At 40.7% G+C, this 11,764-nt stretch overlaps 2 protein-coding genes across 3 annotated transcripts; both read left to right on the forward strand.

Annotated features, from left to right (window-relative positions):
- The first annotated feature begins 2,293 nt into the window (after nucleotides 1–2,293).
- LOC139655938 (mapk-regulated corepressor-interacting protein 1) lies at nucleotides 2,294–6,629 on the forward strand. 2 transcript variants are annotated; one of them, XM_071533361.1, is made up of 5 exons: nucleotides 2,294–2,381; nucleotides 3,100–3,198; nucleotides 5,124–5,242; nucleotides 5,618–5,722; nucleotides 5,824–6,629. In XM_071533361.1, exons 2-5 carry the CDS (start codon nucleotides 3,191–3,193, stop codon nucleotides 5,886–5,888), a joined length of 297 nt encoding a protein of 98 aa, XP_071389462.1. In that variant the 5' UTR covers nucleotides 2,294–2,381; nucleotides 3,100–3,190; the 3' UTR covers nucleotides 5,889–6,629. The 2 variants fall into 2 exon arrangements, with proteins under 2 accessions (XP_071389462.1, XP_071389463.1); XM_071533362.1 differs by having other exon boundaries at nucleotides 2,316–2,381; nucleotides 3,138–3,198.
- A 380-nt stretch (nucleotides 6,630–7,009) lies between these two features.
- LOC139655917 (THO complex subunit 4-like) lies at nucleotides 7,010–10,124 on the forward strand. Its single transcript, XM_071533334.1, has 6 exons — nucleotides 7,010–7,366; nucleotides 8,858–9,007; nucleotides 9,138–9,285; nucleotides 9,376–9,439; nucleotides 9,519–9,711; nucleotides 9,807–10,124. Exons 1-6 carry the CDS (start codon nucleotides 7,127–7,129, stop codon nucleotides 9,819–9,821), a joined length of 810 nt encoding a protein of 269 aa, XP_071389435.1. The 5' UTR covers nucleotides 7,010–7,126; the 3' UTR covers nucleotides 9,822–10,124.
- Nucleotides 10,125–11,764: the final 1,640 nt, after the last annotated feature.

An 11,764-nucleotide genomic window follows, 5' to 3' on the forward strand; every position in this document is an offset into this window, starting at 1 on the left:
GACACATTTATACAGCTAGATTATCTGAATAATTCATCTTAGACCAAAATTAAATCATATGGAACCCTATAATTCTGAGGTCATGAAGTCGAGAGAGTGAAACATTAAAAAATACTTTGCTCAAAGTCTTATGCAACAGATCCAATGTCGAGGATAAAAGACATCAGTTGCACCATAAACTATGACTTTTTTTTTTATAGATTTTTGTGAATCTCCCAGTGGGTTAATAGTACTCTCCTTCTTGCCCTACCCAGGTACCTGCTGTCCATGGGAGCCAGTACAGAGGCAGAGAATGAGAGCGGAGAGAAGCCTGCAGACCTCATCGACCCCGACTGCCAAGAGCTGGCCAAACTGTTTGAGACTGGCTGTGTGTGATTATGCACCAAATGGACCTGGGGGGGGATCAGCGAGAAGGGACAGAGTGAACAGCCATTTTGGGAATGGAAAGCAATATACAACACAAACGGCATACGATACCAAACAAACATGTGCAAGGGTGGAAAAGCATAGCCGGGGCTTGGACCATGCCACCGCTCCTGTGAAAGAAGAAGGTGGTTCTGTTTATTATTTTCATACGAGTGACACAAATTGCTTTATTTATATATATATTTTTTTTGCATAAGACTTTTAAGATATACATTGTTAAGCTGCTTTTCTCTTTCTGGGGCTTTGCTTAATTTTTTTTCATTTGGTACTTTGGTTTTTTTGTGACATTATCTTACTGCCATTATGTGCTATTCACCATAACAGCTCTTTATTTTCACTCTCAGCTCATGTTGCACAACACAACACTGTGCCATTGTGTCTGGAAGTTTCATCTTTATAATTAATCCATGGTGCAGGTCTTAATATCTATTCCCTGCTGAAGCAAAATGAGATTAATTTCTGTCCTTATGAGCTTTTCAGTTTAAGCATTTTATCAATTGTGTTGTGTTGTGAAGCAATCATTTGCAAGTATGCTGGTTGCACTTTGAGACCCTCTGTTTCCATATTATTGTCAATTATTGAATCTAAAACCTTGAATTTGGGCTGGATCGTTCATGTCTTATAAGAAGAGTTATGTGTCCTTACTGCTGGGCAGAGAGAGGAACATCCAAATTAATACTTCATTGATAGGCCAGAAATCAATAAAAACATCAAGTTATTGCTATACATGCACTTCTACTGCTACGCTGCCATTTTGCCTCTCAAGTATTGCTGTTATTATTTTCTGTATTAGAAAACAGTATGCTGAAACAATATGAATGTCAGCAATGAAAGTCTTATAAATTCAATAATTATTTTTGTACATGTTTTCGTAAATAAAGCCACGTTTTATAAAAACAACCAAGCTGTTGTGGTGTAATCTGTTAAAGAATAAGGAATAGTGTATTACACAGACTGGACACTACACACCTGCAATTTCACCATATGCCATCATCAATTCAAGTAGAGCTGTAGCTTTTCAACACAAGCATTACTGTCCATTATTATATATTATAGATACAAAGACTTGATTAAGTGTTGATTGATTGATTGATGGATTGATTAAGTGTTGCTCCATTTGGAAATTTTGATACTCTGCACTTTTATAATTTTTATTACACAAACCAAATACCATAAAATATCAAAACAAAACAAAATAGCCTGTTATGATATAGAAACTATATTTATAATGGGAGAATTTTTTTTAAATATAGTGACAATAGGTGACAATAGTAGGTGACAACAGTGGAAATACTTAATTATGATACCAGGGCTGCTGTATTCCTGGGGCGGGATTTACATCATCTGCCCCTTTTATGACTTATGAAAATAAGTCAACTGCCCCCTAACTGATCATTTAGCCCCTTTAAGCTGAGACACCTGTCCTGGTTCCCCCCTCGACGATGGCATTATTGTAGAGAAGATCAGAGTTTTGGTGTAGGATATAAAAATAAGTGTCCATATGGTATTTGGAAGTAAAAGATAGAACTGATAAGGGCAACAAAGTTTTGGTGGAAAAAAAATGTTTTGAAAGTTATGTAAAACAACCAGTAAATGACTCGGGCATTGTCTGAGAGTTTGGAACAGATCTGTTAGGTCCCAGTAGTAAGATCATTAACGTTACCTCGAACATACTATTCAGCACCAATAAATAATCAAGATTTTAATTCTGTAACTGATTTCCAGTATGTTCTGTTGGACAATATTTATATTGGTTAGCCTATTATTTATTATTTTAAAGGTCCTTAGTTGAGCACGTAAGTATTATCTAGAATCAGGGAAGTTTGTAGTTGAGTAGTTTCACTTCCGTGTATTTTGCCCGGAAATGATTGGTTGGCATTGGCAACGTTTTAGCCAGGCCTAACAGCGTACACACTGTCTGAATAAAGAAAGCGAAAGAAAAGATCAAAGAAAAGGTTTGTGGAATATCTTAAAATTATGACGCTATTGTATAGATCTTATAATTAAGGTTAGCTACTTTCTAACTACCTGGGACTAGCGACGCTAACGCTAGTTACGTTACATGTTAGTGCTTTTAGCTAGGATAAGACAATCTAATCGTATGAGTCGCTAGCTAGCTGGCTAACTACTTAACAGTATTGTGTCAGCCAGGTTATAGCCGTCACCTGAACCATAATATACTGGGACAGGAATGTCAAACAAGCAGAAATAAAGACTTTTTACAAACATACATACTATCTTCTTGTACATCACAGTTTGACTAACCTAGCCACAATTTTGGTTGGCTCGGTAGCATACCAGTGTTAGCTCAAACGTAAACAAAAGCCCTATTGGTTAGCTAACGTCAACATTCACTGTTCATATGTGTTGTATTCCTTATAACAAAACGTTCGCAACAGATTATAATTATCTAGCTAGCCGCCAATCCTTGTGGTACTACTAACCCCTTATCATAAGTGGGTGCTTTGCAGTTACGGTTAAGTAGCCTACGTTACCTAGCAAGTAGTAAATTGAACACTGCTAGCTAGCTAACCAGATTTGTGAGTTGTTGACTCTCCTCATAGTTATCTGTAATCTTAGTCTAATTCTGTGTTATATCATTCATAAACTGACCGCTTTGATCTTGTGGGGATATTAGCCTACTAATGCTGTCACTTTGTTGTCCATCGCTAGAATTCAACAGAAGATATTGGAACCTTTGTATTCTTCAGATCCTATCCATTCACCATAGAGGAGCGAAGAGCGAGTGCAGACTGCAAACAGAATGACCAGGTCTGAAACCTTTACAGGTTATAGGTGTTGATGCAGATACCTATGTCACATATTGGGCCAATGTTAGGCAAAAGTACTGAAACGTGGTATTAGAGGAGGCCAGAAATAGTACAAGGCAATTTTGAGGCTGCTGTAATGATCCATTGTATTAAATGGCCTTTTTGTGATAGATTGTACACAGACTCCCTTTTTCATTATGTCCTAAGGCACTGCCAGAATATCAGTTATAGTACTTAGATCAGTCTTGCTATTGGCAAGTACTCAATATGAAGAACTTGCAGTGGTATTTTTGTGTAGGCAGCCTGTTGTGTCAGATAACTGGGATTTTGACAGCTTATTGTTCATAAAGCTGCACAATCTAAGTCTATAGACTACAGATGTGACTATTAAACTTATAGTTCACCCAAAAACAAAAATTCAGTCATTATCTACTCACCCTCATGCAAGTTGAAACACAGGTGAAGTTTGTTAGTCCATAAAACACACCCGGCGCTTGACAGCACAACTTCGTAGCAGCGTTCTCGGAAAAAAACGAAGTCTGCGGGGACCGATCTTTAGAGTTCCGGAAAGAGAAAAAGAACAGAAAATATCCATAAAATTACTCCATACAGCTCTTGCAGCATAATCCAAATCTCCTGAATCTAACAATCTCACAGTTAGTGGAAAAGACCGATATTGATGCCATTATTTAGCACAAATCTTCACTACACTCTTTCGGAACTCTGAAGATCTGTCACCAAAGACTTCAGTTTTTTTTGAGAACGCTGCTACGAAGTTGTGCTAGCAATCTCCGGGTGTGTTTTATGGACTAACAAACTTCACCTATGTTTCAACTGGCATGAGGGTGAGTAGATAATGACTGAATTTTCATTTTTGGGTGAACTATTCCTTTAAAGAAAAATATCTTACTTCGTAGCAGTGCATCAATACTGAATGTAGATATTGACCAGGTGGTAATCAATTAATTGAACACTACTGATGCCAAGAAACAAATACCAGCATAATGCTATGTGATGATGCTGAATTGATACTTATCCATTAATTACATGACAAATAATATGAGAGAATCCAATTTTATCGTATTACTAAGACTCTTACTATAGTCTGCAGAATATTTTCAGAAGAATATTTTCCTTCAAAACTTTCTTCTCCAAAATTCTCAATGTCAGAGAAAGTACTCAGTAGACAGTATTGTGCACAAAATTAGTGAACAATATCACAAACTCATCAATGTATTGCAACATTGAATAATACAATACAGATATTGCAAAGGTTGCGATATGAGCATTTTCATAACAGTCAGTGTGTGCAGTAGTGGTAATGCAACGTTTCCTAGCAGAAATATCCCCCTCAGGTCCAGAAACTCTAGACCAATTGAGGAAATCAGCGGGAGTTCCTAAGGAAATATATTCCTACAATCTACCTTTGCAGAACTACTGAAACTGTTGCCAACCAAACAATTGTGCTCTCATTTAAAAAAAAAAATGTCATTTTGGCTTTTTATATTTTTTGTTCAGTGCAGGGCCTTTGTTTTATCTCCCTACACTGAAATAAAACTTAGATCTAGAGCTTTATATCACAAGCCTTGTCACAACTGTAGTATCAATCAAAATAATTGCCATATGATAATTTGTCTATATTGTATAGCCCTGGCTACCTGCACAGAAAAAAATGGCATTGATACACTTTGAATTCTTTCTGTTGATTTGACTGCCATATATCCAAGTATGCTACTGAACATTACATAGTTGAATAGTTTTTTGAATGCACATCTGCACATCTAGACACATTGCCTTGTGTAGACATGGATCTGACACATATTTTGCACATGCTATATATACATATATATGCTGTAAATTAATTTGTCTGTATTCTATCTATCTATCTATAAGCTACTAATCTTTGTTATTTTCATGTTTGTAAAGCTCATCTGCTCCCAGGATGGTGAACAGTTACAAGCGGACCTCAAGCCCCCGGTCTCCTACTAACAGTGGGGAGCTCTTCACTCCAGCACATGAGGAAAATGTGCGCTTTATCCATGATAGTAAGTATGCCCTCCTACAGTACAGTTGAGGAGCAGAACCTTTGCACACCTGTAGATAGACAGGTGCATAGGAGAAGACCATGGGCCGACTGTAGTAGAACAAAGGACAGTACGGTACAGTTGAACCTTCAATCTGCGCCAGCCTGTATTTCAGTCTATACTATAATTATACTGTCTGTATAGTATCAAATCAGTATCACTTAAATCACTTCTTAAAACACTCTTTTGGAGACTTGCTTTTATGCAAATTATTTTGTCCATCTACCCCAACCTGCCTGTCTAATGTCCTTACAAACAAGCCTCAGCACAATTCCCAGTTCAGGATGAGACTTTTTGAATGTAACCAAAAGCATTGTTGCCTTTGCTCTCTCATAGCCTGGCAGTGTGTGCTCAGAGACATCAGATCAACGCAAAACAGTGAACGCAACGACCGTGGACCACAGGAATATGTGGAAAAGAACCCAAATCCTAACCTACATTGTAAGTGCCTGAAGTGGATTATGGCGTATTTGTGACCAAAGGATTAGTATTGATCAGGCACAGGATAAATAACAGTTTTTTTTTTCTGTCTGCTCTTGCAGCTTTCACACCAGTGGACCTGAGTGACCTCAAGAAACGCAACACACAAGACTCCAAGAAGTCCTAGTCTTTCTCATGATGGTCCAGCAGCTTTTTTTTCTCCACCCATTATCCTTGGGAACTTTTCCTCCATCAGCCCTCTGTCAGCCAGCAAGTCAGCCCTCTTGGCCAGTCTAGCTCAGAATGCCAATTTCCTTTCTAAACTCTGGACCATAGCAACCTCCCCTCCTTCTCTCTCTCTACCTCTCCCTCTCTCTCTTCCCCACTCCTTTTTTCTCCCCATCCGATTAAGAAGGAAAGAACTGGGATTTCAAGGAACAGAAATTCTCCCCTCTTTTGGTCCATGTTTTTTTTTCCAAGTCATGAATTCTTCAGATACATTATTTTTTATTTGAACGGGACTAATGCAAACTTTCATCAAAATTTGCTGACATCTGATGCTGAGGTACAAACTGTTCACAAACACCCTCCACAGGACACAAAAGACTGCAGTCTTAAATACAAACCCTGTTTCTTTACAAATCTACTAATATGACCTTGGAGGAGAATGCTGAAGGGCTGACTTCTATTTTTTTGTTTGTTTGTTTTTTGAAAGATAGTTTGATAGATGAGTTGTAGAAGTGTTGGAATGGTCATATTGAAATCACACTTTATGGGCAAGTTTTGGAAGCCAAATGCAATGTAGAACGCCAATATTTTTAATATGAATTCCTCTCGCCCTGAAATGGACTTTAAGTAGAGACCTCCCCAAGTATGCTGCCCTTGATTGACTCCCCAGCCTTGAAACAAAACATTGAATAAAAGACTTTTACAATATTCCTACTTGCATTGATCTTGCATAGACATTGACCAGACTGAATGTCACTGTGGACACATCCATAGACACTGCTGAATGCCACTGTACATTTACGAAACATGCATTTTACCATCACCTCATTGTCTGTGTTTTGAAAAAAAAAAAATTGTAATGATGAAATGATGTTCAGAAATCCAGTGTTTTAAGAAAAAGGGCCTTCATATTAAAAGGAGTTGGTATGGTGGATGGGAGCAAACTGAAGGTCCACAGATATGTAAACAGATCAAGTAGGATATTACTTAGAGGTGGAGCCACGGACCACTGCGGGATGTCGTCATACTTACGTACAGTACGTACGAGTTGTTTTCCCTATATCCTGCTGACTAGTTCATTGTGTTTTTCCGTCGAGGCAGACCTTCGCGATTTAGAAGGGCAGTGAGTGGGACCAATCCAGGCTAGGGTGTATTTTTTATATTTCGTTTAAAGTTTAGCATTATTGGAGCAGCATAATGACCGATAAAATGGATATGTCTCTAGACGACATTATCAAACAGAACAGGCAGCAGAGAGGTGGAGGCCGTGGTGGAAGAGGCCGTGGCCGCGGAGGCTCAGGCGGGGGCCGAGGAGGTGGTGTTGGGCGTCTTGGAGGCACCGGGGGAGGATTTGGAGGCCGAGGCGGCGGATCCGGCCCCATGAGGAGCCGACAGAACCTGAGTCGCGGTAGAGGCAGACCGACGCCTTACAGCAGGGTATGAGAAAGTTAGAGGAATGAGCAGAAAAAGGAAAAACCCGTGGCAACCTGAAAATGCCTGGGTGACATCCTTCTAATCTTCAATAGGCTTGCTAGCTACCCTCTAGCTAGCCAGCTAGTCAAATATATGGCTAACCGTCGAGTTTTCCTCAAAGAGGAGAGCTCTCTAATTTGCGGTTAAGCATTAATGGAAGTTGTATACATAGTGTGTCCTTTCTCCCAACCCATATGTGTTGCACCATTTTTGAAGAAGAGGCTGTTGGAGTGAGCTAGTGCGCTAGCCATGTTGGCTAACTAGCTAAAGTTGGATCGTCTGTTTTAATCTTCAAGGCCTTGGCAGCGCCATTTTGAATCCAGCATCCACAAACCATCAAATTAGTGGTAGTCATCGGTCAATAGCAGTGCTTTCCACCTCAGTGTTGAAATGATGGCGAAAGGAAACCACCTCATCGACAAATACATCTGCAAGTGAAGATTTTTCCATCACTTTTGGGAGCGTAGTTCTGATCCATCGCGTGCTGTCCCGGTGCTGTGGCTTGGCGGCCTTTGTTTGGGAGTGGCTGGCGGGTTTACACAACAATGCCATCTCGGTGGCTTTCAACCAGTGTGGCTATTATTTGTGGATGGAGCAGTGGACTTTAACCCCCCTGATAGTGTTCTTTTAAGGCATACCTTCACTCTTAAGTGTGAATGAGTAACTAGACACCCAAGCCCCAATCAAAATGGCGTGGTTTCAAAATGGACGCTCAGATAACCACCATTGCATAGAATGGATAGTTGGCCTTTCTAGTTGCATTTCTGCTCCATCCCAATCTCATGGACACTTCTTCCATGCAAGCCTTTTCTTGGCTTGTAAAGAACTCTTGGGCGGGCCAGGAACCTCACGCAACGCCGGAGGCACCGCTGCTTCAGAGAGCGACCTGTGCACCTGAGGATCATTTCCCCTCGAGATGGCCGTCTGGAGAGCCTTGGTGGAGGCGCAGATGGCAAGAGAACAGTGGGCAATATTGGTAGCTAGCCGGGGTGGGCTCAGATGTTTAGGGTTTAGTATAGAGATTGTGGGGATTTTGCGGGCAATAACAAGTAAATGTGGATCAGCTGTGTACAGTGGCTTTAAAGTCAATATTAAATGGCTATATCAAGTCTCAGCAGATGTCACTAAGCTTAACCACCTTAAATGTTTTAATTACATTTTAAATTATGTATAGCGCAGAACACAATTCAAACCCCTTGACAAAAGTTTGTGCTGGAATAGTTTTTAGATGCTTGTCCCGTGTGTTCAATTTCCTTTTCTGTCTGAACTGATTTACTTGCTTGTAGTGATGGGGTGGGCAGGGAACTTTGGGGACCTTCATGGGGGAGCTGAGCACCCTGGCCCTGTTGGAAGTGGAGCCCCTGCTTGCCCCAACACCCAGCCGTGTGGACTCTGTGATTGACAGAGGCAGGGGATCCTGAAGTCAGCAGGTGCGTTCTCTTTCATCTGTTGCAGCCTAAGCAGCTTCCGGATAAGTGGCAGCATGACATGTTCGACAATGGCTTCAATGCCAGCGCCGGGGGCGGCGGCGGAGCTGGTGTGGAAACTGGAGGGAAGCTCCTTGTCTCCAATCTCGACTTTGGTGTCTCAGACGCAGACATTCAGGTACTTACCAATTCATATCACCAGGTGTTGGCAATGACCTGAGATGAGCATGTTGCCATTGGGCTGGCATAATAACAGAGTGGAGAGGTTGCAGCAAAGTGAGACAGCTCATCGTTTTCTTCCTTTTCAGGAACTTTTTGCTGAATTTGGGACTCTGAAGAAGGCTGCAGTTCATTACGACCGGTCTGGAAGGAGTTTGGGCACCGCAGATGTCCACTTCGAAAGGAGAGCAGATGCTCTCAAGGCCATGAAACAGTATAATGGTATCCCACTTGATGGTATGTCCAAAGCATAATTTTGACACATCTGCTTGCTTTGAACCCTCCTCCCCAAGTTTGTGGGTTAATGACAACAATTTATCTTTTCAGGACGCCCCATGAACATACAGCTCGTCACCTCACAGATCGACACACAAAGGCGACCTATGCAGGGGTAAGTGAGTGCAGCCATCTTGAACTTCACACACAGTTAATGTTGTGGACAGAATGTGTGATGGACACTCTTGTTTCAGCCTGAACAGAGGCGGTGGAGGCATGAACAGAAATCGCGTCAGTGGCTTCGGAGGCATGCAGAGAGGACGCGGGGGCCGCGGGGCGGGCGGAGCCAGAGGCCGGGGGCGAGGTGGTGGCGGCCGCGGGGCGGGCAGCAAGCAGCAGCTCTCTGCAGAGGAGCTAGATGCCCAGTTAGACGCCTACAATGCCAGGGTAAGTTCAGCAGTCAATAGCACGTTATCTGTTATCAATTAAGCTTTTAATGTTGGCAGCCGTCTGATTACGATGTCTTTGTTTTGTCTCCTCAGATGGACACCAGCTAAGAACCGAAGCCAGTCTTCCTGGTTGTCTTCCCCTCCTGTCTGCACAGAAGGGCAGTTGCAGTTGTTACAGAATTGAAATGTGCAGGATATTTTACACTTGGATGTCTTCTAATGTGATTGAAATTCATGTACCAATCTCTTCTTTTAAATTCTCCGAAGTGTTTTTTACCAGTATTTTTTTTTTTTTTTTTTTCTTTTTGAGGAAAAATGGTTTTGACTGTAGGTTGACGGGAATTGGGTTTTCCCTGTTGTCTATTCCTTTTCCCTGTAGTTCAGTGTAATAAAACCTGCAGTGCATATTAACCATATGATGTCTCTTCCTATTTGTCATTTATATGTTGTGTACAGTAGTTGAGGGGCAAATGTACTGATGGGATCTTAAGCAGTGAGTCTATGGGTAAGGATTATGGTTTGACCTATGGGTTTTGGATTTTTTTTTTTTTCTTGGACTGAAGGTGCTGATAATTCAAATATTCATAGGTGTGTGGCTTCCAATAGAATTGTCTTATTAGAACCTATTCATGTTAAGTGCTTCCCATAGAAATCGGTCGTAGGCCTTTAGGTGTAATTTTGGGTAATTGTGTTGGTGGCAGGGTGTTGCTGAAAAATAGGGTGATTTGTCAGCCTACACATAAAGGAGAGAAAGACAGCACCTGATTGTTAATGAAATGTATTAAGGAATTACCTCAGAGTGAGTTGTACATAAGTTAGAAGCTATTATTGGTTAAAGACGGAAATATCCTGAGCTCACTAGCTATTAAATAGTTGAGTAGTGCCATAGACAATAGCGCTACACATTATGTAGAAGAAAATGTAGTACCCCAGTTTGACCACTAGATGTCCTCCTAGTCTGTAACAAGACTATTCAACTAAGTTTGAACATCAAATATTTGGAAATGTTTTTGTTCTAAATACTTGCGTGCAACATAAATCAATCAACGGATTCACTGCATACCTCCTTCGCTGTCTCAGTAGTGAATAATGCCCTTCTGTTGTCGCTCATAGGCTGCCACAGAAGCACCTGAGTGAGGATTTCAGATAGGAGAGAGTGCTAAAACTTTGACTAATCGATCATTTTAAAACGTGTAGATCACAGCTCATGCTAATGTGAGGGTCAACGGCAGTGTGAGCAGTGCCCACCTGTAGTCCACCATGCATGGACTGCGCCCCCATGCCCACGAGTGTCGTACGCGTCATTTTTCCCGGAAGCGTGTTGTGACTTTACGGAACCCAACCAACCCAACTCAAATTCTGTGCAGTTACCAATACTTCAAACGAACGCAGTTTCCGGTTTAGGAATTGTTTCTTCAAAATTAAAGCGTGAATCACATTTTTATCTTGCAAATAATGTTATGTAGGCCACCGTTACATTTTGGTGACCTTTTGGAGCCCTTTGACCCCTTTTGACCTGGTAAAAGCTTTAAATTCACATACTTTGTACTCTATCAATACTCCTGGATAGCAGGATGTGACATTTGCTTTGAATACTTTCCATTTTAAATGTATGTACATTGGCAGTGCAATATAAGTTCACACAAAATATGGTTCAAGAATAACAATTTTGACATTGTTGGAACACTTTAATTCTTGTATTTCTTTTCCTGAATTGGGTAATACCTTCACTTAATTTGGTTTGAATTGTGCTTTTGTGTCTTGAACAGTGCAGGAAGTGCAATTTCAGCCATATATGGTAGCACTTACAATATAATGGGTTTCATCGATCATATCAACCAAATAAAAATATTTTGTCGGTCATCACTTATTGCTCCATTTATCCCCAGAAATCTGATTGATGGAAGTAGGTTTGGATGTTTTGCTGCCAAATGATATTACATGAAACATGTATTATCATGTATGTATTAAAAGATGAAAATACCAATCTATCATCATATAAGAACAATTTGCGTGGTAATAAGGGCAAGTATCTCTTCTAGTACTTGAAA

Source organism: Centroberyx affinis, unplaced genomic scaffold (genome assembly GCF_046629955.1).
Source record: "Centroberyx affinis isolate AG114_WGS23_722 - 3 ecotype Tasmania unplaced genomic scaffold, CSIRO-AGI_Caff_v1 ptg002360l_1, whole genome shotgun sequence".
Lineage (NCBI taxonomy): Eukaryota > Metazoa > Chordata > Actinopteri > Beryciformes > Berycidae > Centroberyx > Centroberyx affinis.

Excerpts from the sequence above, each read along its gene's own strand:
- LOC139655938 (XM_071533361.1), top strand. Across the intron at positions 5,243-5,617 it reads TGTGCGCTTTATCCATGATA|CCTGGCAGTGTGTGCTCAGA; the intron begins GTAAGTATGCCC and ends GCTCTCTCATAG. Across the intron at positions 5,723-5,823 it reads CCCAAATCCTAACCTACATT|CTTTCACACCAGTGGACCTG; the intron begins GTAAGTGCCTGA and ends CTGCTCTTGCAG.
- LOC139655917 (XM_071533334.1), top strand. The coding sequence starts at position 7,127 with ATGACCGATAAAATGGATATGTCTCTAGACGACATTATCAAACAGAAC. Across the intron at positions 7,367-8,857 it reads GACCGACGCCTTACAGCAGG|CCTAAGCAGCTTCCGGATAA; the intron begins GTATGAGAAAGT and ends CATCTGTTGCAG. Across the intron at positions 9,008-9,137 it reads TCTCAGACGCAGACATTCAG|GAACTTTTTGCTGAATTTGG; the intron begins GTACTTACCAAT and ends CTTCCTTTTCAG.